General features: G+C 44.7%; 2 protein-coding genes across 2 annotated transcripts in view; one reads left to right on the forward strand and one right to left on the reverse strand.

Annotated features, from left to right (window-relative positions):
* Positions 1 to 25,664, forward strand: part of CSMD2 (CUB and Sushi multiple domains 2) — a 432,839-nt gene that overhangs the window by 70,396 nt on the left and 336,779 nt on the right. The gene's annotated exons all lie outside the window — the stretch shown is intronic.
* Positions 19,776 to 24,057, reverse strand: HMGB4 (high mobility group box 4). Its single transcript, XM_011972533.1, has 2 exons — positions 23,640 to 24,057; positions 19,776 to 21,704 (listed from the first exon to the last, which is right to left on the reverse strand). Exon 2 carries the CDS (start codon positions 20,383 to 20,385, stop codon positions 19,810 to 19,812), a length of 576 nt encoding a protein of 191 aa, XP_011827923.1. The 5' UTR covers positions 20,386 to 21,704; positions 23,640 to 24,057; the 3' UTR covers positions 19,776 to 19,809.

Here is a 25,664-nt window from a genome sequence, read left to right on the forward strand (position 1 = left end):
TCCAAAGGAATGCTGCTCCTCACCAGCAGCAGAACAAAGCTGGAAGGAGAATGACTTTGACAAGTTGAGAGAAGAAGGCTTCAGATGATCAAACTTCTCTGAGCTAAAGGAGAAAGTTCGAACCCATCACAAAGAAGCTAAAAACCTTGAAAAAAGATTAGACGAATGGCTAACTAGAATAACCAGTGTAGAGAAGTCCTTAAATGACCTGATGGAGCTGAAAACCATGACAAGAGAACTACATGACAAATGCATAAGCTTCAGTAGCCGATTTGATCAACTGGAAGAAAGGGTATCAGTGATTGAAGATCAAATGAATGAAATGAAGTGAGAAGAGAAGTTTAAAGAAAAAAGAGTAAAAAGAAATGAACAAAGCCTCCAAGAAATATGGGACTATGTGAAAAGACCAAATCTACATCTGACTGGTGTACCTGAAAGTGATGGGGAAAATGGAACCAAGTTGGAAAACACTCTGCAGGATATTATGCAGGAGAGCTTCCCCAACCTAGCAAGGCAGGCCAACATTCAAATTCAGGAAATACAGAGAATGCTACAAAGATACTCCTCAAGAAGAGCAACTCCAAGACCACATGATTGTCAGATTCACCAAAGTTAAAATGAAGGAAAACATGTTAAGGGCAGCCAGAGAGAAAGGTCGGGTTACCCACAAAGGGAAGCCCATCAAACTTAACAGCAGATCTCTCAGCAGAAACTCTACAAGCCAGAAGAGAGTGGAGGTCAATCTTCAACATTCTTAAAGAAAAGAATTTTCAACCCAGAATTTCATATCCAGCCAAACTACGCTTCATAAGTGAAGGAGAAATAAAATCCTTTACAGACCAGCAAATGCTAAGGATTTTGTCACCACCAGGCCTGCCCTACAAGAGATCCTGAAGGAAGGACTAAACATGGATAAGAATAACTGGTACTAGCTGCTGCAAAAACATGCCAAATTGTAAAGACCATCGATGCTAGGAAGAAACTGCATCAACTAACGAGCAAAATAACCAGATAACATCCTGTCTCTTATACACATCTAGATGTGTATAAGAGACAGTGGCACATGTATACATATGTAACAATCCTGCACGTTGTGCACATGTACCCTAGAACTTAAAGTATAATAATAATAAAAAAAAAAAGGCAACTGTGAGGGGACCCAGCATCTAACAGCCATCCACAATTTGCCATACAATTGACATTTCATTTAGTCAATGAGGTGAGGGAAATGTGTCATCATGTATTGTCGAGGAAATAATCTAAGGCTCGGAGATACTTAGCAACTTGCCCAACTGCACATAGCTGGTTGGTGGCAGATTCAATATTGGAAGCCTAGGTCTTTTTCACTCCAAAGCCTAAGACATATTCCAATATATCACCTACTGAGAGGAAAATGGCACCTGTTTGGGGGTAGCTAAATGTGTATTCTATGGAAGAAAGTTTGAATAACTGGCAGAAACTGAACCAATGGGTAGTTGCAGGAGTCAAACCTTGACTCAGTGCAAAGGCCTTTGTAGTAAATTGGTATAGCTTCCTTGGCGAGACCACTGGAAGAGTCAAGGAGGGGCTGGACAAGCACCAGCTGGAGGCGTGGTAAAGAGAATTTATGAAGTAGGCTGGAGTACATGACTCTGAATCCCTTTCAAGCCTGTGATGTCTAAGATATGGAGCTTTGATAACTTGATTCCCTGAATTTGGTACTCCTGTTGGCCCTAGACAGCATCTGTAGCCACGAATGGGAGAAAAGGAGGAAGAGAAAGGAGGGAAAGAAGAATGGAAGAAAGAAAGCAAAGGGGGAAGTTAGCTAGTAAATTCAAGGTATGAGGATTGAGAGAACTCTGGATCCTGAATCTTTCATTTTTTATTGAGTCATTTCTTAATTAAGAAACAACTGTGAAAGCATATGCTGCGACCTCAAAGAGATAGGTACCTCCATTTTCCTTTATGGATGATTGAAGTGTATGCTCAGTGTTGACCTCTGCAGTGAACTCAGGGCATTAATGGGGAATCCTCCTTGAACCAAATTTTAGAGGAGCAGACAAGTTTTCACATGTGCTCTTATCACTAATGCCAGTCTAATGCCTGATTCTACAAAGGATTAACAGTCAATAGAAAGGTAGATATGTTTCATTTCTCTTTGGTCTGAACACTCTCAAGTGGGAAGAGTCGTGACATAGGCAGTTTTAGAGAAAGTATGAAATTACAAGTGTTGTCCATTGACGGCCTGTCCTTTGAAGCTGTCTCATTAGACCATCAATCTTCACTTAAGTCACTTTCAGTCCTCCAGACTCAATTACCTCTGGCCACCCCACTCCCATCTCCCCACAGAAGTTCTGCCATAGCCCCGTGGATACCAGTATTCACATTTGACTCCAGTTCTCCATTCACAGCTGTTTAATCTTAGGCAAGTCTCTGAACCTCTTAGAGCCTCATGTCCTGTTGGTGGGATTATAAATGGCACAACTTTTTTGAAAGGTACTTTTCACAGTAGGAATTAAAACGTGAAATGTGGATACCACTTTTAGGGATTTATACCAAGGAACTAGGGAACAGTGAGAGGCTAGTGCAAAATGATATGTGCAAGGATGTTCACTGCAGCGTTATTTATTATAATGGGGAAAAGGAAATAGTATATGTCCAATATTAATGGTTCCATAAACTGTGGCACCTGTGACTGATACAACACGTGGCAATTAAAATTATAATTTCAAAAAATATTCAAATAAATTTGAAAATGCTTAATATAGGATATTAAGTAAAAAATCAATATACGAAACTGAATATATAGTTTAAATACACAGTACAAGTTAAAATGTATTTTTAGAGCTCCCACCACCTATAGGATTAGGAACAAACTTTCTAACAGAAGATTTTGTAATCGGACTCCATCCCAACTCAGATCCCTCATTTTCTGTCACTTCATCCCCATCATCTCCAGTTCCCCACACCATTCCCTCCCTTGCACCTTGCTTTAGCTACCCCAAGCTGCTTGGCGTTCTATAAACACATCATAACTATGCATACTGCCATGCCTTCATGCTTCCTGCTTTCCCTAGCCAAAACGACCTTCCCCACATTTTTCAAGAACTAGTTCAGGCATCACCACTTCTTCCTTGACAGTGAATTATTTCCTGCCCCTTTCTCCTACAGAACAGTTTTTATATACTTAATAATTACTTATTTAGTAGCTGTCATTCTCATTTTACCTTTCTTCAACATTTGTGGGAACCCCAAGGAGGGAAGACTGACTCTGTCTCAGAGGATCAGGAAAGGATTCACAGAGGAGGGTTGCAGGAAAATGAATAGGAGTTTGTCCACTAAACAAAAGACAGTAAATGCCCCGACAGAATTCCAGAGTGAGTTCCCAGCTTGTATCTATTTCTCTCATAACTCTTTTCTCACTGTGTAGTATGTCGCTTATGGGTACATGTCTCTCCCCTACCAGCAAGGTCATTAAGAGCAGAAAATGTGCCTTGTTTGCCTTGCGGTGTTCAGCACATTGCCTGGCACATACTGGGCATCATAAATATATTTTTGTCCCAGAGTATGAAGGTCTGAAAATAACAATACAGTAATTATCTTTCTCCTTGTCTCAGGATGAATGGGGGAAAATCATATTCTTGTTGTCGCTTATCTGGTTTCAAGTATGAGCCCAGAGATGCTGAAAATGCTTTTTTTTTGCTAATTTGAACCAAATTAAAGAAGTTGTTCCCTTGGTAGGCCTTAAGAGGATATTCTGCAAAATTTGTACTTTGAGTATAAGAATTGTACCAATATGAGCTTTGCTTCCCCTTCAAACAGCATGCCACAAGAATGATGCCTTTGAAATAAATCCTGTTTGAGTAATGTTTCTCTTGGACTCATAAAATCTTTATGGAAATCTTTTTCTCATCTCATAGACTATAAGAAGAAAGAGAGAGCCAGAGCCACTGAGCTAGAAGTGAAGAGCGAAGTATTTTCTCATATGTGGGTCACACTTTAATGTAAATAGTTTTTAAATGCAAATCCCATACCAACTACACATTAGCTCAAAAATCCTAGCTCTGTCCGAGTGCTGAATCTCTGAGTTAAGATCTCTTAATCTCTGATTAAAGAGTAGGTGGTATGGAAATGTATCCATTCAGATAGAAAGTTTGAATGTATTAAAAGATCCAGTAACAGCCATACTAGGGATAAGAACACAAATGCTGGCAGAAATAAAAACAGCTTTATGCCCTCCCTCAAAAAGAGAGAGAGAGAGAAGCAGTAAGTTGGCAGAGGTGAACTCTCCACCCAGCTATGCAAAGGGGCACTGACTTGGGAGGCACACACTCATTCAACATACATTTTTGGGGTGGTCTCCATGAGCTCACAATCAGTGTTTGCTCATTCACTGACTAGCTGTTAACTTTGAGCAATTTACTTAACCTTTCAAGCTTCAGGTTTTTCATTTTAAAAATTTGGATAAGAGGATCTTAGTAGATTACTGTGCAGAATAAATAAGATAATGTTTACAAAGCACTTTGCGTAGAACTTAACATATGATAAACTCTCAATGAGTGTTACATATTAGTATGAGGTGTGATGCACTATGCTAAGTTCTTTATATTCATGGTCTCATTTGTTCTTTCATTTGCTCTACACCTGTCACCTTGAGCAGGATTTAATTCACCCTTTACACAGACAAGAAGAAGGAGGCTCAGAAGAATGTGGTTTGCTAACTTGCCAAGTTCATACAGTTAGTAGTGGGAACAGCATTCAAAGGCAGTTCTTTCTTTGTCTAAAACCAATGCTCATGATTATAGTGCTGGTGATTGGAGCAGGAATTGGGCACAGATACCAGTGCTTGCTATCAGCCACCCAATATTGTAAGACAAAATCTCCTACCCTCATCAGGACTGGCATTTTCGGGAAGGCAAAGTCTAAGGGAATGAGGTAGTCACATGATTCAGGTATTTGTGTGACTTTCAGGTCAGGGACATTTGTGGGTTAATAGATATGGGCCAGATAAATCGCAACCCTTGGGAGAGTAGGCCCAAAGTCCATCCATCCAGAAACAGTTTCACAAAACTGCTAGCCCATGGGGGAGCAAGAAATGGGACCAGAGATTGAAGCAGACCAACCAGACAGGTGGGCCACACTTAGGTGGAGTGGTTAATGATCAAGGCTGCAGGGATTCCAGGGACTAAATCCCTGGCTCCTGGAATCTTAGTGGGAGGTGGTGGGGAGGATAGCAGACTATTTCCAGAATCCACTTGACAAGTGGAAAAGGGGATCATGATGAATTTCCTGCTGGAGACAATTGTCACTGGGACAGGGTAGTTCGACCCTGAATATGTGACCAAGCAAAGGCTGAGCAAAAGCTGGCACCGTAGAAGCCACCAACTCACACACTCCAGTTGGAACCTCCAGCTGAGAGAACTCTTTGATTGTGTTGGTCTGCATCCTGTGGCTTAGGGACAGCGGGAGCTCTGAACTAGTGACCACACATTGTTACCTCGGTGAGAAGAATGTGCTTTTTCTTTTCGTTCAAGAGCTTATGATTCAATCCTATGGATTCACATAAATATTCTCTTTGCTTTACTCCCTGTGGCAAATAGGACTACAAAGCACAACAGCACCCCATCCCCCTCCCCAGGGCTGTCCCATAAACGGTGGGAGTTATCTGAGTTCCCTTGATTGAAATTGGAAAGGTCATATCTCAATAGTATCTTTAGGGCTTGCTTTTCCCATTTGTGACAATCTTGGACTGTCCTCAGGACTCCCTAAGGCGTCCTTCCAGCTTTAACCTTCCATGGGTGTCTCTCGGACACAGAGAGTTTGGCCAGCCATCAAGCAGGTAAACGGATCAATGAGGGCTGTTCATTGAATTGTGCTCCTGGGCCTCTACTGCTACTTTCAGCCTCTGCTGCCACTGTCAGATCAATGGGGGGAGCAGACAGCTGTGCTGTGTCACAATAATGGCTTCTTTGAAGAGACTTTGTTCAGTCCTTCTCCTGTAAGCTAGGGAGGTCGGGGCAGCTGTGCCCAACACCTGGCAGCTCAAGGGAGGCCCATGTTGGCTTCTAATAAAAGCAGCAGGGGTGTCTGGAATGGACCACATGCAGGTCTCCCATTCACCTGTGAGGCTGTCTGTCCCCATCAGAGGGGAAGTGTGTTGCTCACATCTCATGTACATGTAGCCCATGTGGTGCTGGCCTCATCGTCTACTGAAGCTGAAGGAAAGCATGTTGTGTCCAAAAAACACAAAGCAGGATTTTCAGCTTGTTTGCAGTAATGGCCTCACGGGATGGCTCCTGGCTTAGGAATCAGAGAGTTTGCTGAACAAATACATGGGGTAGAAAGTGCTGAAAAGCAACTCTCAGATATTACATGGTCTATTCCCCCTTCTCTCTGCTTGGTCCCAAATGGTCACTCAAGCCCCTGAGTCTGCCTGACCATCAAATCCAGGAACCCGACTCCCAGTTTCCACATCTCTTAATTCAAACTATCAAGAGCGAGAGTCTGACTGGCTCTGCTCATCAGTCAAGTGTCCACTCCTTGTCCAGTCAGCTGCAGCTAGAAAGGGGCAGGCTCAGCTCGTACCAGTATAGCTGCAGGAACCCCTCCCTTCAGCAGCGCAATCCTGAGAAGAGGGCAGGGGCTTGGCAGCAACCCTCAGTGTATTTTCTGCATTAAGTTAACCTCTCTCTTCTCTCTGGTCTCTCTCAGAAAGTAATGGGGAAAAGTATTCTTTGCGATTTGCCACCTTGAGCTACACAAAATAATACAGACTAAGGGCCTGGCATTCAGTGAAGAGAACTTGAGAGCAATTTCAGGGTGTCTTCACCACTACAGTATTGTCTATCTGCCTTTCACCGTCTGCAAAAGGGAGCTCTGTAAATACCAGGGATTTTGTGATTATTACGAATCCTCTAAGCAGCTAAATTTCCCAAATTCTCAGAGTTGTAAATGCCTTGGGATTTGGAGATATAATTAAGAACAGATGAGCCTTACAAAGGTTGATGGTGAGGATCTGGGATTGCATCAAGCCACAGAGAGAATTTTGCTGTGAGTTCCAGGCCCTCATCTCCCCCAATGCGACAAGGGGGACAAGTCCAGTGGGACAAGGACTGGAGGGGGTCATGACACACAGGACCTCTGTTATCAGAAACACTGGGCCCAGGAATCCTGGCCTCTCATTCTCCCAGAACTTGTGACACAATCTATAAACCCACTCAACAGGTTAGGAAGAGGCAATGCTGAGTCAGCCCTGGGCTGTGCGCCATAGCCATCCTGAACAGCTTTCTGCCATTACAGGATAGAAGAAGACCGGCCAAGTCTGGCCCATTTCCTCTCAGCAGCCATTTGCCTTCTGCCCACACATCAATCTTGCCAAAAGAGGGCTTGTGCTGCAGCATTGAGTCATTCTTCTACCCTCTTTAGTTTATACTCATTTCTCAGGGTTTTCTCTGACTCTACTACTTACTGAAGAGTGTAGAAATACTAATAAGGCAATACTATGTTTTATTTGATCTATGGACTGCAGCAACCTGAATCTATATTATCTGTCATGCCAAGAATGTTTTGACCTTCTAAAAGGAAATGAATGCTCTCCGGACCAGAGCCAAGCAAGCAGCTTAGACCCATTCGCAAGCAAAAGTCTGGGGCCTTGAGAGTTCCAGGGCATTAAATCACCATCAGAATATGACTAGGGTCTTGAAGCTCATGATCTGGAGCCCTGAGAGAGGAGAAGGAGCAGTGACCCCACAGCTACTATGACACATGGTAGAGTGCGGGTGCTGCAGCCAGGATGCCTGAGTGCTGCTACTTGATAGTTGTGTGACCTCCAGCAAGTTGCCTAACCTCTCTGTGTCTCCAATTTCTCACCTGCAAGCCACAGGTTATAAAGGGTTGCTGTAATAGACGAGTAAATATATGCAAGGGACTTAGAAAAGTGTCTGGCGTGCAGTAAATGCTCAGGGTAGCATCTATGTCCCAAGTGGTACATAAGTGCTTTACGCCATGTCTTCTCATTCTATTCCCATATGACCCTGAGAAACAGCTTTTGGTGTTGCCATTATATGTAAGAATAAAGTGAATTTCTCATGTTCGACAAATTGCCCAGGGCCACGTGGCTAGTAGGTGGCAATGACAGATTCCCAAGGTGGACATCTCTGACTACAGACCCTGTGTTTTCTCTCTTGACCAGTTCCCCTCATGGTCAGCCTGGCTTCCTGTAATTACAAACTCTCCCCTTTCGTTCCCTCTGTTGTCTCTTGATGCTCACTTGACTTTCAGGGACTCTGGGATCTCTGCTACTACCCAGCTGTGAGACAACTAAGACCAGTTAATCTGTCTTTGCCTCAATTTCTTTATTTCTGTAAACTGGCATAGTAACAGAGCCTGCTGAGAAGGAGAACAGCAGCCCCTGATGGCTGGAAGCTGGCCTGGCACTATCAGTAAGGCCTTGTGCTGCCGAGAGCTGGCCTGGCACCCACACCTAGACCTTGGGGTTCTCCTGTTGACCATAAACAATTTTATCGAATGTCAGTGCCGGACAAGGCCACTCTAGGACCCTGATATATTAAGACAAAAATAAGACCATTTCAGCAACATGAACTCAGACAAAAACAAGAACATTATTCAAAATGCAAAGATGACCTAACAGCCCCTCTCCCTCCACCTCTTGACTGGTGTGAGTAATGGCTGCTTCTTTACCAATTACAACTCTCATCTTCCTTCATTCCTCCTGCCTTGTAAATAAAATTTATGAAGTACCCAATCAGAGAATTATACCTACCTCCAGACAGTCTCCAATCCAGGGCAAAGCTCTGCTTCCTTGAACCCTCCCCCCAGATAACTAACACAAGCCCGAATCCTACAGTGAATTATTTCTTACCTTCTTACTGAGACACTGCACAGCTCCCTGTGGTGTGCATTCTCCCTCACTGCCACCAGTCAGCAAGCCCAACTTTGTTCAGCTACAGGGAGGTCCATGGTAGTCATTGGCCGGGGGCTGACACTGCCTCTAGAATTATATGTGATGATGCCTGGAAAACACTTAGAAATAGGGCCTAGTCCATAGTAAACACCCAATACATGTCAGTCATGAGCATGATGTTTATTGTAAGAAATGCCCTTCCTCTTTGGACAGAGCTAAGGAGCATACGTTCGCTCTCACTAAGCAGCCCCCTTCTTTTCTAAAGTCCATGCATTCCCCGCCACCCCCTTATGTTTGCCCTGGGCACTGAAGCATTCTCTTTTTGCATTTCACAGATCTTTACACTGCAGACCTCAAACCTAGAAAAATCTGTTTTGCCCATGACATTGGAGGCTGTTGTCTGCCCTGTCTTTGGGATCCCAATGAAGGACATCCTCTCTGGGTATTTCGACAGCATAGATGGGTGGGAAGCAGGGCTAGATGAGCAGTGGACTGATGATCAGGCCTTGGCGGCCCTTTCCCACTTCCTGGCAGAGTAGGTACTTTGCACATGGAAGTTCCCTTACCCACTTGCCAGGGCTGTGCAGGCCAGAGGAGCCTGGCCAGATTCTTTATCGCAAATGTACTCGCAGCTGCATCTGTGAGGGACAGCCCCAGGGACCACAGAGTTCTTCCATGCCCACTGCTGCTAATTGCAGATAATACATTAAAAATACAGAGCCACATCTGTTCATTGTAACATGGGTATCGAGGAATTTACATGGTTTATAATGACAGGGTGTGGGGAGAGGAAAATGCTGATTCTGTCTGGGAGCCAGAGGCACAGCTGTGGGCAAAGAGCTGGAGATGTGGTTTCTGGTGCCCATCAAACTCTCTGGGTGCTAACCAAGCCCTCCCTTTGAGACACCCAGGGATACCTCCAGGTATTTATCTGGAAATAGCAAACTACGTAGCATAACCAGTCAAGCACAAAGTGGATATCCAGATGCCCAGGAGGCCTTCTGGCCCAACTCTGGTATTTGCATAGAGTTCCTGATAGAAGGGAGACACAGGACAGAAGAAACAACATGCTTCTCGTGATTCAGTTGTTCATTTTCGATCAAGCATGAACTGAGCACCTAACCTGCTCTTCAAGTTGTCTGTAAAATGGGGTGTTTAAAGTACTGCTCTCACTGAATGTTTTTCTTGAGTAAAGTAATTGCATTAAATGACTTCAAACAGTACCCAAATCATCTAACACAAGCCCAAATCCTGCATTGAATTATTTCTTACCAGGTATGATGTAGGCACTCAATAAAAGTGTGCTATTATCATTCTACTCCATGTGAAGCATTGTGTTAAATTTTAGAGCACTGGGATAAATAAGGCACGATCCCTTCCATTCTCTACCAGTTGGGGGGACAGTTGCTGTAATGTGTTGTGCATTGGGATAGCATTGTATGGACTTACATAAGCTATTATGGGAACACAAAAGGGAGTTGGAGCATCAAAGACAGCTTCCTAGAGGAAGGGATACCTGACCTAAGTCCTGTAGAACAGGTTGAAGTCTACCAGACCTGAAAGGCAGGAGAGATGATCCCAGCCATGAGAAGTATGTGCAAAGGCCCTGGGGAGAGGGAGAGAGTGTAGTGTTTCTGGGGAAAATGCAGTGTAGCAGGACCTTAGGGCAGGTGCATTAGGTGTCTGTTGCTGTGTCACATATTACTCCAAAGCTTAGTGGCTTGAAACAACATTTATTAGCTCATATTTTCTGTGTGTTAGGAATGTAAGTGCGGCTTAATTGGGTTCTCTGGCTTAGGGTTTCTCATAAGGCTTCAATCAAGGTGTCCACTAGGGTGGCAGTCATCTCAAAGCTCAACTGGAGGGGAGGACATGCTTCCAAGTTTCTTCACATAATTGTTTGCTGGATTCCTCCATGCTATTGGCCAGAGACGGCCCTCAGTTCCTCTCCAAAGGGAAGCTTTCAACACAGCTGCTTCATCAGAGAGTAGAGCCAGAGAGAGAGGATAAGACAGAAGTGACAATCTTTTATAACCTGATATGAGAAGTGACATTCCATCACTTTTTCTGTATTCTATTCTTTAGAGGCAAATCACTAGGTCCAGCCCACACACAAAGGGAGGGGATTGCACCAAGGACATGAATACCAGAAGAGAAAGAACACTTAGAGTCATTTCTGAAGCTGCCTATCACAGTCTACCCTCTGGCTCTCCAGTGATTTCTGTCCCTTCCACATGCAAAGTACATGTCCCTTCCACACACAAAACATAATCATTCCTTCTCAAGGTCTCTAAACATCTCCTCCCATGAGAGCACCAACTGAAAGTTCAGGATCTCATCATCTAAATCAGGTGCAGGTGTGGATGAGGCTCTTGGGTATAATTCCTTAAGTACAAGTTCTAGAATACTGTTATTACAGATTTGGTGATTTGAAAAGCTAACGAGATAAATTATCTGCCCCCTATATGCCCAACATACAATGGCAGATTAGGCATAGAGCAATGGCTATAAACACTGCTACTCAAAGGGAAGAAAATGTGAGGTACGAAGGCGTCACTGATCCGTAACAATTTTGAAATCCAGCCAGGAAAAGACTGGAAGTTTCTTGGTTAGGTTTCAAAGCCTGGGGATAATTCTCCATGACTCTTAGCTCCACCTTCTAAGCTCTTAGTTCTTCCTTCTGAGTAATCCTTCCTTTTTCATGAACGGAAACCTGTGTTTAAAGCTGACTTGTTTTCTCAGTCTGTTTCCTGCTGCGAATTTTAGGGGTCCAATAGTCTCATTTTATTTTGTTATGTCTCTGTTCGTTTCTGTCCCAGCTATGTTTCTTCTTATAGGTTTTCTCGAAAACTTTTTGGTTCTTCTATAAATTGCACTGAGATTCCCTCTACTACACAAAAGCCAAACCCACAAATTTCTTTGAGGACTAACCACTTTTCAACCTGAGCCTCTTGAAAAGATGGCCAAGGGACAGCCGTTTCGCTTCCTAGAGTCCCTATTATTTGATCTGGAGGATCTGTGAGGCCTACCCTAATCTCTTTAAAGGGCCTTTGTATGACTGAATAATACCATGATCTTTTGATCTTTCTGAGGTCTTAACCAAAGGCTCCACAGCCACACCTTTTCTTGACAGTGCTGCTCAAAAGCCATTTCTTAATTTTAGTACGTTTTGCTGACTTGGGATACTGAGAATTTTCAAAACTATCAGGTCCTGGCTCACTTTAACTTTTTTTTCTCTCTCTTCTCACATAAGCAGTAAGAAGAAATTATTTTCAGCACTTTGCCTGGACATCTCCATAGCTAAATCACTAGGTTTATTAGGTACATATTTTGCTTTCCATGTAACTGCAGACAATAGTGGCACTAAGCTTTCTACCACTACCTAACAAGGATGTCTCTCCTCCATAATACGGTTTGCATGAGTCCCCCAAATGTCATGTGCTGGAAAATTAATCCCCAATGTGGTAGTGTTGAAAGGTGGGGACTTAAAGAGGTGATTGGATCGTGAGACCCCTGTCTTCATGAATGGGTTAATCCATCCATGGATTTATGGGTTATCACAGGAGTGGAACTGGTGGCTTTATAAGAACAGGAAGAGGTCAGGCATGGTGGCTTGTGCCGTAATCCCAGCAATTTGGGAGGCCAAGGTGGGTGGATCACTGGAGGTTGGGAGTTCGAGCCCAGCCTGGCCAACATGGTGAAACCCCATCTCTATGAAAAATACAAAAATTAGCCAGGTGTGGTGGCACATGCCTGTAGTCTCAGCTACTTGTGAGGCTGAGCAGGAGAATCACTTGAACCCAGGAGGTAAAGGCTGTAGTGAGCTGAGATCACGCTTCTATATTCTAGCCTGGGCAACAGAGTGAGACTCCATCTCAAAAACAAAAAAAAAGGAAGAAGAGAGACCTGAGCAGGCACATCAACATGCGCAGTCCTCTCTGTAGGCAGTCCTCACCAATAAGAAGGCTCTCACCAGATGCAGCCCTTTGACCTTGGACTCCTCAGCCTCTGTAACTGGTAACTGTCAGAAATAAATTTCTTTTCTTTACAAATTACCCAGCTTCAGATATTCTGTTACAGACAATAGAAAATGGACAAAGACATTCCAGTTTCCAATAATCTGTTCATCACTTCTTTTAAGCCTCCACCAGCTGTATCCTCAAAGTCCAGATTTCTATAGTGTCTTCAGTTGTCTTTGAGGCAATTGAAGATTTCTCTAACAAGCTCCTCATAATACTCCTCACCTCTGCCCACTGCCTGGTTCCAAAGCTATCTCACATTTTTAGGTATATGTCACGACACTATCCTTCTCTTGATGCCAAAATCTGTACTCATCATTTCAGTTTGTAACAAATTATCAGAAGCCTTAGTGCCATGAAACACCTATTAGTTTCTGTGGGTCAAGAATCAGGTATAGTTTAGCTGAGTCTGTGACAAGGCTACAGATAAGGTGTCCACTGGTGCTGCAGGCATCTCAAAATTCAGCAGAGGAGTGGTCCACTTCCAGGCTTACTCATGGTTATCGGCAGGGTTCAGTTCCTTGCAGGCTGTTTGACTGAGGGCCTGAGTTCCTTACTGGGTGTTGGCCAGAAGCCACCCTCCGTTCCATGCCACATGAGCCTCTCCACAGGGCAGCTTTCAGCATGTCAGTTTGCTTCAAGTGAGACAGAAGAGCCAGAGACAACAGTCACAGCCTTTCACAGCCTAACATCAGAAGTGAAATCCTATCACTTTGGCCACCAGGTCTAGCCCACACTCAAAGGGCGGGGATTACACAGAGTATGAATTTCAGGAGTTCGGGATCACTGGGAGCCATTTCAGAAACTGCCTTCCACAGTGAGTATCAGGGACAGCACAACTAGCAAGGCCCCAGTGGCCTGATGATGCCATGTCAGACTCCCATAAGTGATGGACAACCACTGAAATATTTCACCGTTGAAGAGGAGAAATAGAAATGTCACCCAGCAGCCAGAGCAGAGAAAGCATTAGAAATGGAGCACTGGGTAGGGAGGGCTGTTGCAACGCAATTACTTTAAGGGATGGCCTCATAACAAAATGTTCATTGTGTCATTGGTGATCCAACCCAGAGACCAAGGCCAGCCTGAAGGGTCGTATCCCCTTTGGGCCTTTTGCCAAGCTGTTTCTCCTGCTTGAAACTATCTTTTTGTGTGTTGCTCTTGCCTTTTGAACCCATCCTTTAGAGACCGGGCAGGTACCCCCATTCCTAGGGCACTCCTTAGCATCAGACACCACTTATGATGATATCCCAGGCATTTCATTTAGTCCCTAGCACACCTGTGGGGCAGATACTGTTTGGTGGAAGTGTGACAGGTGGTCACATGATAGGACAAAGGGGCATCAATGCCTTTGTGACCTCATCCTGGTGACCTCACCCCATCCACAGACCTGATTTCCTATCTTAAAGGCCCAGGAACTGGACATTTTTTGCCCCCAAATAATTGATGTTTTAGTGGAGGCTGAAACCAAGATTCCTATGCTGCTATGTGGCCCAGATGCCAGTTGATTGTTTTGCAACTGATATCAACCTTCTCTGTTGGAATTTGAGGGAAACCCAATAAATAAATATACTTATTCCCCCCTCAAGTGCAGAATCAATTGACAGCTGCAAGAGAAAAACAGATGAGGATCAGCATGTCACCTTTATTACTGATGAACTGATTGGAGAGCTGTCTGAATATGCTCTGCAGCTAGGGAGATGGGGAGGGCTAACTGAGCATGGTCTGCTCCTCCTCCCAAACCCACCAGATGAGCCATGCCTCTTACGCAGACTGAATGAGGGGCTACAAGAAGGAGAATTTGTCTGTGGTCCTGGGTCCAGGAGCATCAGTATCACCTGGGAACTTTCAGAAATGCAAATTATAGATCCAACTACCAGAAATGCTAAATCAAACTCGGGGGTGAGGCCCGGCACTCTGTGTTTTAATAAGCCCTGCAGATGATTCTAACACAGGCTTAAAGCTGAGAACCACTGGCCTGTTGGGAATTGTTCCCCACAAGGCCCAGGAAGAAGTATTCCCCTGGAATATTTTGCCACTCATGCCCACCCATTTCCTCCACTTCCTAAGAAAACATATCCCAGAGAGAGGATTCACAGTTCCCACGTTTGGTTTTTGGCTTCCAGCTGCTCCAAGGAATACCAAGTGGAGGCTTCTCATTATCTCCCTTCTTTCCTAAGGAAAAAAAATGCCATGGATTTAGTGTCTTCTTTCTTGCAGTCCTTTAGAGGGGCAAGGGGTTAATCCCTTCGTTGGCACTTGGTAGTCTCTGAAGACTCTAGAATGATCAGCAACACAAAGTCAAAGATGGAAGCATGTGGCCCTCCACTACTGAAATCTCTCTGTGGCTCTCAGTTACACTTAGATTTCCACATAAACCCCTTGCCAAGGCCTTCACCCTTCCAACCATGTCTTGCCCATTTGTTCACACCTCCAGTCGCTCTGGCCTCCCTCTGTCCCTCTAATATGCCAAGCTCCCTTCTGCAAGGACCTTTGCACTTGCTTCCCTGTTACTTGGAGGACTCTTCTCGCACACCTTGGCTTGTATGGCTCCTTCTTGCCCTGTAAATCCAAAACCAAATGCCACAGAAAACTTCTGGCCACCCATTTCAAGTGCCCTCTACCCTATGCATCATCATTTATCTCATTATCCACATTTGTTTTCTAGTGAGTACTTGACACTATCAAAAACTGATCTGATATATTTATTTGTGTTGTTTGTTTGTTAAGATGAAGTCTCACTCTGTCGTCCAGGCCAGAGTGCAATCGTACGATCTCGGCTCACTGCAACCTCCACCCCCTGGGTTCAAGCAATTCTCCTGCCTCAGCCTCCTGAGTAGCTGAGATTATAGGCACATGCCACCATACCTGGCTAATTATTATATTTTTAGTAGACATGGGGTTTCACCATGTTGATCAGGCTGGTCTCGAACTCCTGACCTCATGATCCGCCCACCTCGGCCTCCCAAAGCGCTGGGATTATAGGTGTGAGCCACTGTGCCCGGCCTATTTGTTGTTTTTTTAATTCTCTGTCTCTCCTCACCAGAATGTGAGACATGAGGGACCTTGTTGTATTCCCAGCACCAGAATAGTTGCTGTTATATTGCAGGCATAAGATTTACATAAACATCTGTTGAATTAATGAGTAAGTAAATTAATGACTACATGAACACAGGAAAAGGGTTGAGGAGAGAAGGATCAGAGTTGAGTGATTCAGTCATCGAGATGGTGATGGGCCTGCGTTCCTCTTCTCAAGGACAGGAGCACCTGAGGCCAGTTGAGTGGGCCTGGAATGCTGGCACCACACCAGATTGTCTGCCTACTTTTTCTCTTACCCGTTATCTTAGGTCCAGGCTCCCCCAACTTCTCCTCCTCCTTCCCTCCCTCTCTTTCCACTGTCACTACATTACAGTCATTAGAAACCAGCAGATTCAGACCTTCCTGTTGTCTTTTTCATAAAGGACTGTTAATGGAGTTAGTTTTCAGCAGGGGAACTGCAAACTGTTGTCAACTCTGACTTGGCCACCCACATTCACATAATTAATCACACAGGAAATCAGAAAGGGGTGGCATGAGGGCTGGAGCCTAGCTGTGTTGGGGCCCTCTTCCCAGAGAGGAGTGTGGTACATCACACAGCTGCTGCCCACCAAGAGCCCACATTTCAGGTTGGAAACAAGACAACCCAACTGGAACCACTACAGGGTAATACAAGTCAGGATCTAATTAGCACTGGAGGGTAGGAGGTGGCCCTCCACCTTCAAGATATTGGTAACAAAGGAAAGGAAATTAAATGGGGAAGGTAGAGGCTGGAGATAGAAACAAGATTAAAGACAATCTCTTCTAGAATTATAAGGAAGAGGGCATTTATTGAGTAATGTATTCTCTATTGCTGTGTAACAAATTACCACAGACTTAGTGGCTTAAAACAAAATACACTCATATGGTTTAAACATTTATAGTTTTAAACCTACATTTGTACAGTTTCTGTGGGGTCAGGAGTTCAGTAACAGCTTAGCTGGGTGCATTGCTTGAGACCTTGGTCAGCCAAGGCCAAGTTCTCATCTGGTGGCTTGACTGGGGAAGGATTCACCTCCCCACTTGTGTGGCTGCTGCAGTATTAAGTTCCTTGTGGTTGGTGGACTGAGAACTTCTGTTTCTCACTGGCTGATGGTCTGAGGCCACCCTCAGCTTCTAGACATTTCCCACAGTTCCTTGTCATTCCTTGCTACATGGGCTTCTCAAACTTGACCACTTATTTCATCAAGCAGCAAGGAGAATCCCTAGAACAGTGGCTAGCAATATGTAGTATTATCATTACATAATCACAGAAGTGACATTCCATCTCCTTTGCCACATTCTATTGGTTAGAAGAAAGTCACATGTCCAGCCCACACTTAATAGAAGGGGATTATACAAGGGTGTGAACACCAGGAAAGGGGGAAAGGATTATGGAACAACCACCCTAGAGTATATCAGCTACATTACCTATTAGGTTTAGGACTATGCCAAATACTTTTACATGTATTACCTCAGTTAATTGCTAAAACAGCCTGTAAGGCAGGCATTATCCTCCTTGCACAGATAAGAACATGAGGCTCAGAGGAATGAGAACTTGCCCTAAGTCCTGCCAACATTAAGATGGGGACCACCATATCATAGCATCAAGTGAACTTGTATGAGTGTACAGGCTGGAGGGCCAGCACCCTTACAGTAAGAAGCAAGGGCCCCAGGGAGGCGGGGAGGAGGCAGCAAGAGCAGGAGGGGGTTAGCTCTCCATGAGGGGTGAGACCAAGAGGAAAGGATGTGTATGGATTACATTTCCAGAATGAAGGAAGCTGAGAGCACTTATATCTGAGGATCTCTATTTTCTCAATGAAGCAGAAAATGAGGGTGTCTCCTGAGAGGGTGGAGGTTGGGCTGGAAGGGAAGCAGAGCCAAGTTGGAATAGCAGCTGTGGGGAATGGGGAACGGGAATTTTGCCAGCATGCCTACAAAGTTGTCAAGTGGAATAAGGCTGCTTCCTTCATGAAGACTGCAGCATAGGTTTGATGGGTGGTCTCCAGTCCCTCCCCTATTACTTTCCATATTCACTTTCATCATCTTGCTTTGCAGTGCTGCAATTTACGCCCAAGTCCATCTCTCTTGTCAGAAGGAAAGTTTTTATAGGGCGGGAACTTAACAGTAGTGCGTAATGTGCCTCTCCATACCCAGCACAGGGCCTGGCACATGAAAATCCTCCGCAAATGACCTGTTTGCTTCCAGACCCTGAATTTCTAAATCACTGTATTACCTTTCATCCCCTAAAGGCTCATGCAGTTCTAAAAGACTGTTCAAAAATATGTATTTTTACTTTTCAGCACAGTAGAGTAGAAAGTGTAGGTCCCTCTGTCATGGAATAGGGGTCCTTAGAGGTGGAGTTAGGGAGGTCTGTTGCATGTATAAACTGGTGACAAAAAAAGCAGCTTTGCATTTTGGCCCAGTATTTTTGATGTCAGGAAGCCAGAAGAACCATTTCAAAATATTCCATTTCAGTCTTTATTGATTGGTATGGAATGTTGCCCACAGTATATTCTTGCCTGAAAAATCTAGTTACCACACAGACACTTACAGGACAATCCCATTTGTGTCAAATTATAGTCAAGTAGAAAAAAAACCTAAGTCAGACCATCTCAGGGAAAAAATGCAATGTGTTGTTCATCTTCAATGAAAAGTTTCGGAGATTATTCTGATGCCACAGGGATTCTACCATCTCGGCCTCCTTCTTGGGCCCTATGAGATGGCAAATGGCTGTCCACATTCCCTGGACTGCAGTGTCCCCCAGGACTCCTTACACAGGTCCAGAGATCCACCCTGATAGGACCAACTTGGGTCACATGCCCACCACTGAGCCAATGACTGTGGCCAAGGCGATCCTGCCCTCTGATCCAGCCTTGGTCACAAAAGGGAGTCAGGGTGTTGTGAACAAGAGGAAGAGGAGTGGATGCCACATATTATACCTCTATCCACTGAAAAACAACTGCTCTGGTCCCCAGCCCCCTGCTTTTTTTTGCTTTTTTTTTTTTTGTAAAATCTGCCCCTTGCCTCGTCCTGATTAAGGAACACCCCTGGGGCTCACCCTGGCCCCACTGAGCATATCTAAGTGTTGCTGGAAATCCTGGGTCCCCTCAGGCCTATCTCAACTCAGATATCATATGTTTCTCCTGGGGCCTGAAGTGTGAGCTTGAACTCTAGGCCTTCTAGCCCTGGCAGTCTTCCCAGTCCTGCCACTTCTTAGCAGAGTCAGACCTCATGTTCCTGAACCTGACACTTAGTAGGGTCCTCTAACCTGGATCACCACTCAGAACCAGGGTGCTTCTACCTCCGTGACTGCTGCTACTTTACACCTGGAGACTCCCACCCAGTGGTCCAAGTCACACCTTTTGTTTACTGCTGACACTTCTCTCAAAGCTAGCCTTCCCTCCCTTTCCCTCCCCTCCATTCCCCTCCTTTCTCTTCCCTCCCCCTCCTCTCCCTCTTCCTCTTCTTCCCCTCCTCTCCTTCTCCCTCCCCCTCCTCTCCCTTCTCTCCCCATCCTCTCCCTCCCCCTCCTCTCTCCTCTCCCCATCCTCTCCCTTCCCCTCTTCTCCCTTCTCTCCCTCCATCCCACCCCTTCCCCCTCCCTTCCATTCTCCTCCCTTCCCCTTCCTTCCCTTCCCCTCCTCTCCCTTCCCCTCCTCTCCCTTCCCCTCCTCTCCCTTCCTCTCCTCAGGATCAGTTTCCCTGCCCCAATCTCTCTCTACCAAGCCACTCCCTCCTCCACAAAGCGTCAGTCACAGCTACTCTAATGCCACACATGAGACCAGGAACAGGAAATATGATTGAATGGCATTTTATTTTTTCAAACTGGATCCATCAGCTCTGCCTGACTCTTTTCCCTCTGCACCGCTTTCTAGCTGACATTCGGTACTTCTTTCCGGCATTACATTGTTTCAGTTGTTTACGGTAGAGTTCAAGTTCCTCGAAGTACTTAGCTCTCAGGAGAGCCGCTCTCTGCTCATAAGGGTGCTTCTCCAGGTCTGTCGTTGCTGACCACATCTTCCCTGTGGCCTTGGCCACCTGCACCACCGACCAGCTCGGGTTCTCCCTCTTCAGCTGAGCATAGTGGTCTTGGCAGAAGAGTAGGAAGGATGATGGAGGCCGTCTGGGTGCCTGGGGATCCCGCTTTCTCCGTTTCTTCCTCTTGCCAATGTAATTCATCATTTCTTCCTGGTATCGGGCTTTGTCGAGTTTGGCCAGGGCTTCATATTTGGCCTTTTCATGCTTTGAGATGGATCTCCATTTTTCCGAACACTTTCTAGAGAACTCTTTAAAGCCAACGTAGGTATTTGGCTGCTGCTCCTTGAATTTGTTTCTGTAATTCAGCAAAAAGTGGATGTAAGAAGAGACATTTGCCTTAGGCTTTAGCTGGATTTCTTTTCCCATGTTCATAAGTTCATCTTTTTTCTGGATTCAGTAACTTGAACAGGAGAGACTGTTGTCCCCACACTCCAGGAGCAATCTAGAAGGTGCTCTGCTTGCGGTGAATTTTTCTGTCTGCAAGAGCTGCAGTCAGGGTTCAGCCTTTTCAGTGGTGATGGCATTGTTGAGTCAGAGGAGGGAAACTGTGACATCATCCACAAGCCAGCCAATCCCAGCCAACACCTGTGGGCATTTGTGTACGGGTGTTCTTATTGGTTGGTTACTTGAGGGTCAATGGTTGCCTCTCATGAAAGATGATGGTTCATTCATAGAAGGCTATGAGGCAGCTATGTCCCCCAGAAATAATTTTCCTTGGCTTTCTGGAGGCAGTGGGTTTTGCTGCACTTTGGGGGCTTAAAATCCCTAGGCTGTAGTGACAGGCCATGGGGTCTACTTTCTTCACTATACGATTGTCAGGATGCCACATCATCCCTTCCAAAGACAGGCTGAGAATAATGAACATAGGGAGGTGGATAGCTCCAGGGCTGTCATGATAAAATGTGAAGTCTTTCTGTTTGCCTTGAACAGTGGCAGCTCATGCCATACAAAGGGTTTAGTAGTAACTCTAAAAGTAATCAGGTATGACAGCTGTGACTTGGTTCCTGTCAGGACAAAGTTGTCTAATTTAAAACCTGAGCGCTTGGGCTGTGAGTTTGAACTCTTCGTTTCTCTGAAGAAATGTGAGGGGAAAGAGGGAGGAGAACCTTGAGATTTTATTAATTAACACTTGAGTCCATGAAAATGAGATGGAATTTGTAGCACATCCAGAAGCCTCCCCACTCTCATGTGGGGGGTCCCCATTTCTTAGGTTTAGAACACAAAGCTGTAACAGCTACGCTCAAACTGGCTGGCTTCTGGCTTTTGGTCAAAGTAGTTGCGGATATTCCACTAGAATTTTAATTGGAGGGAAGAGAAAAGATGAAAAAGTGTCATTTTTTGGGCCTTTGGACACTGCTAGGTACTTGCCTGTGTGGCATTGGGTTTAATATAACTTAATGGTTGATGATAGCCCCAAATTTATAGGACTAGAAAACCGGGTTTCATTAACATAAAAAGTAACATGTTCAAGGTTGAACAGCCACTAATGGGTGGGAGTGTGGATTTTGATTGCTGATTGCTTGACCTAAGCCTGTACTTCATCCTGCCTGCACAGAGCTGCTGCCGGGGCACTGAGGGTCCAGATGTGTGGTCTCAGCAGCTGAGCCGGACAAGGAAACTTGCCTAAGACGACCATATTTTGAATTTTTCCAGGTTCATTCCCAGGGTTCCAAGACTTCAACGTTCATCTTCTGTAAAAGAAAGATGGAAACTAATAAGAGTCTCCAATCCTGAATTCTGCCCCAGCTCTGCTGCAAGGTGGTGGCCCAAGCCAGCCCCTTCCCCTGTGTGAGCTTATGATCTTTCATAAATTGAGCATTCTGGACTGGTCAGAAAAGCCCCTCCAGGGGGCAAGCTGTAGTTGTGTGGCAGGATTTGGGGGCCTATAAGATATCAAGTGCCAGTCAAGGAAGTCTGGGCTAGCAGGGGGTCTGGCAAAGGAACAGATTACTCTGGGGACACTTCTCGGCCTAGGTAGCCTTTTTTCCCCTGGCTCTTTCTCCCAAGGGGCTGGAGGTCGACTCACACATTTGCTGGACATGAGCAGGACTGCATAGAAGAATGGGACACAACTCCTTTCTGAGATCAAAAGATGGGACATGAGGAAGAACTTTAATGAAAATCCACATATTAATCAGACTCTGCTCAGGCTCAGACACACACACACACACACACACACACACACACACAGACACAGTAGCTTATCTGTGTCTCTGTTCATAACCTTCCATCCCTCTCATGATGATAAGATCCAGGAAGATTAACCCACAATAGCTATCAGGAAGCTAACAGATTTAAGAAGAAAAGGCAGTAAAAGGGAAAAGCTATGTCAATCTCCCCTAAAGTCCTTGTTTAGGGGAGCTTAGGAAAGGTAAATAAATCTGGCTTCCTAAATCAGTGCTATGTGCTGGGTATCTAAGATTTGCCATTCCAGATCCCCTTTCCAGCCTTCTCCAACCTTCTCTTCTCAGCCTTCTCTGGCCTGGGAAGCTGTTCTGTATGAGCCACATCAATGGATCCCATACTCTCTGGTTTCCATCTCACTTTGGTCAATGGGGTCCCCCCATAGGAGATCAGAGATGGAGGAAAATTAGGTCAAGGTATTTATTCTCCTGGATCCCCACCCCAGGGTCAGCTGTAGCTGGTTCTGTGTCCCTGGACTAAAGGTCACTGGTCCTCATAAGATGTTCTCTCTAAGTGACTCTCTCCTTCCAGTATAGGCCTTGCCCCCTCTCGTTATCTCCTTATGCCTAGAGTGGTAAAATCTTGACTTTTATGAGCCTCTGAGGTCTCTGCTACTTTCCCACACTCTGCCCTCACCAATTATTTTAATTTTGAGTGGCCATCTGTTTCCTGCTGGGACCCTAACCAAAGTACCATGTTTTTAGCGTTTCACCATGTAGGCATCAGTTTAATAGGGAAGAGTAATGAGCTTCTGGAGATCCAAGGGCCCGGCAGTCACATAGCCTGGAGTGGTCTGCAGAGCAAGCATGCCTACAAGGACGGTGGCATGACCAGACCACATGCCCAGGAAGAGGTGTCCAATATTCCCTAGATTATGAGATGACCTCCAGGCAGGAGCATTGGTCTAGAGGGCCAGGTAGTAAATATGATAGGCTTGGTGAACCACAGGGTTTCTGTTGCAAGTACCCAGCTCTGCCACTATACCCCGAAAGTAACCATAGAAAATACCTAAACCTATGAGTGTGGCTGTGTTCCAATAAAACCTTATTTTTAAAAAATAGGCTGCAAGCTGGGGGTCATAAATCTGCCAACTTGTCGTCCACAGATGTGAGTTCAGTGTTTTCAAACATCTTGATTGCAGTCTGCAATAAGAAATACATTTTACATCATGACTCATTTACATACATACATACTTAATATTTATATAATACTTAATATGAGCCAGCCTCTCTTCTAAGCACTTTATGTATATCATTCCATTCAATCCTCATAACAAGCCTATGGGAGGGCTATTTTTATCTCCATACAAGGATAAAGGTAGCAAAGCACAGAGAAGATATAGAGATAAAAATGTTCTACTTGTATGACGTACTCTTATTTTCTACTCTGTTCTAGTCACTTCTACTTTATGTTTTTATTTAAAATGCCACCCACAGACTGACCTCATGACCCACTGATGGGTCACACTCCAAGGATGGATTTGAAAAACACCATCCAGACAAGCTGAGAGGGAGCTTCCACCTTGGAGACTGTGAGATCCTCTTTACTTGGTGACAATAACATGAAGTGGAAAGAACGTGGCCTTTGAAGCCAGACAGATATAAGTTCAAATTCTAGCTTTACCATTTATAGCTGAGTAACTTTGGGCAAGTCTAGCTCATTACAACCATATCTCTAAGAAGTAGTGAGGTGATAATAAAGCCATGAGGATGAAACAAATTGAAATGATAGGAATAAAAACAGCTGGCACTCCCCATCTCCTACAGTGTGGGCTGGACTTAGCCACCCACTCCTATTGAATAGAACATGGAAAAGGACAAACAGTAACTTAACAGTGGGGAAATCTGGCAGACACCACTTTAACCAAGTGATCAAAGTAAGCATCATCAGTAACGGGTCATGCTGAGATCACAGAACCCCTTTCTGTGATGCCATAATAACAGCATCTCACCCCCATAATATTCTTCCCAAAAATCCATAGCCAAGGTCTATGAAAAGCCATTAGACAAACTGAAATAAAGAACATTCTACCAAACACCTGATCAGTACCCTTCAATAATGTCAAGATCTTAAAAAAACCAAGGCAAGACTAAGAAACTAAAGCAGATTGGAAGAAACCAAGAAGACAGGACAAATGCAATGAGAGATGTTAGACTGAATCCTGGGACAGAAAAAAAAAGTGGGGCACTGGTGGAAATCTGGGAAGATCTGAATAAAATGTTTCATTTAGTTAATAGTACTGTACCATTGCTGATTTCTTAGTTTTTACGCATGTCCCAGAGTTATGTAAGATGCCAACATTAGGGAATCTGGGTGAGGGATATACAGGACATTTCTGTACGATCTTTGCACTCGTTTCTTATTTCAAAATAACATTTTTTGAAAAAAAAAAAATCTTCCCTGTTGATAGCAATGTGCACCCAGGGTAAAGACACCCTGCTCTGGATCCATCACCTCCAGGAATCACAGGGCCAGATTTTACCCTCAATTACAGCAGCATATGGTCTTAGCATATCTCTGTCAAAATATCTCTCAAATTTTGGAGCATGATGGAATCACATAAGCTTTTCAAAACCCTCCGTACTCAGGCCACAGCAACAACAGCAAAAATACCTGACATAGGCATGTGTTTGTCAAATGCTTTGAAACTTCCTTCATCCCCCTCCTGCCCCTTCCTCTGTGGAGTGGGACTCACTGGTTGCATTGACCCTCTGAGCAAGGCATCTGCAAGTGGCAGAAGAATGCCTCTCCAAAGATGCCGGCGTCCTAAGCCCTGAAACCTGTGAATTTGTTCCTTACTTGGCAAAAGGGACTTTGTAGCAAGATTACTCTAAGGATTTAGAGATAGGGAGATGATCCTGGATTATCCAGGTGGGCCTGATAGAATCACATGGCCTTTGTAAGAGGAAGGCAGGAGAGTCATAGTCAGAGGAGATGTGATGAGAGAAGCAGAGGATCAGAGGTGGAGAGAGATTTGAAGATGCTACACTGCTAGTATTGAAGACAAGGGAAAGAGGCCACAAGCCAAGAAATGCAGGTGATTACTAGCAGCTGGAAAAGGCAAGCAAAAGGATTCTTCCCTGGTGCCACCAGAGGGGCTTAGCCCTCCCCACACCTTGATCTTGGCCTGCTGAAACCCATTTTGGACTTCTGACCTCCAGAATTATAACACAATACATTTGTGTTCTTTAAGCCCCTAAATGTGCCGTTATTTGTAAAGGCAGCAATAGGAAACTGGCACAGTATCTTTCTCCTCCAGCTTCTTGTCTGTAACTTTTCCTCTGCCATTCTTAACCCCTGCTTGTGTTAATGCAGAAGACACATTTTAAGGTGAAAGTTTTATATCACCGCATATTCGATTTGTTGAGGGAGGAGAACATGATATATTCAATCCTGCACACTCTTCTTCACTCACTTGCTGACTCATTAAGTCACTAATTCACTCATTCGCTTACCAATTAATTCAC

The sequence above is a fragment of the Mandrillus leucophaeus genome, unplaced genomic scaffold, assembly GCF_000951045.1.
Source record: "Mandrillus leucophaeus isolate KB7577 unplaced genomic scaffold, Mleu.le_1.0 Scaffold1297, whole genome shotgun sequence".
Lineage (NCBI taxonomy): Eukaryota > Metazoa > Chordata > Mammalia > Primates > Cercopithecidae > Mandrillus > Mandrillus leucophaeus.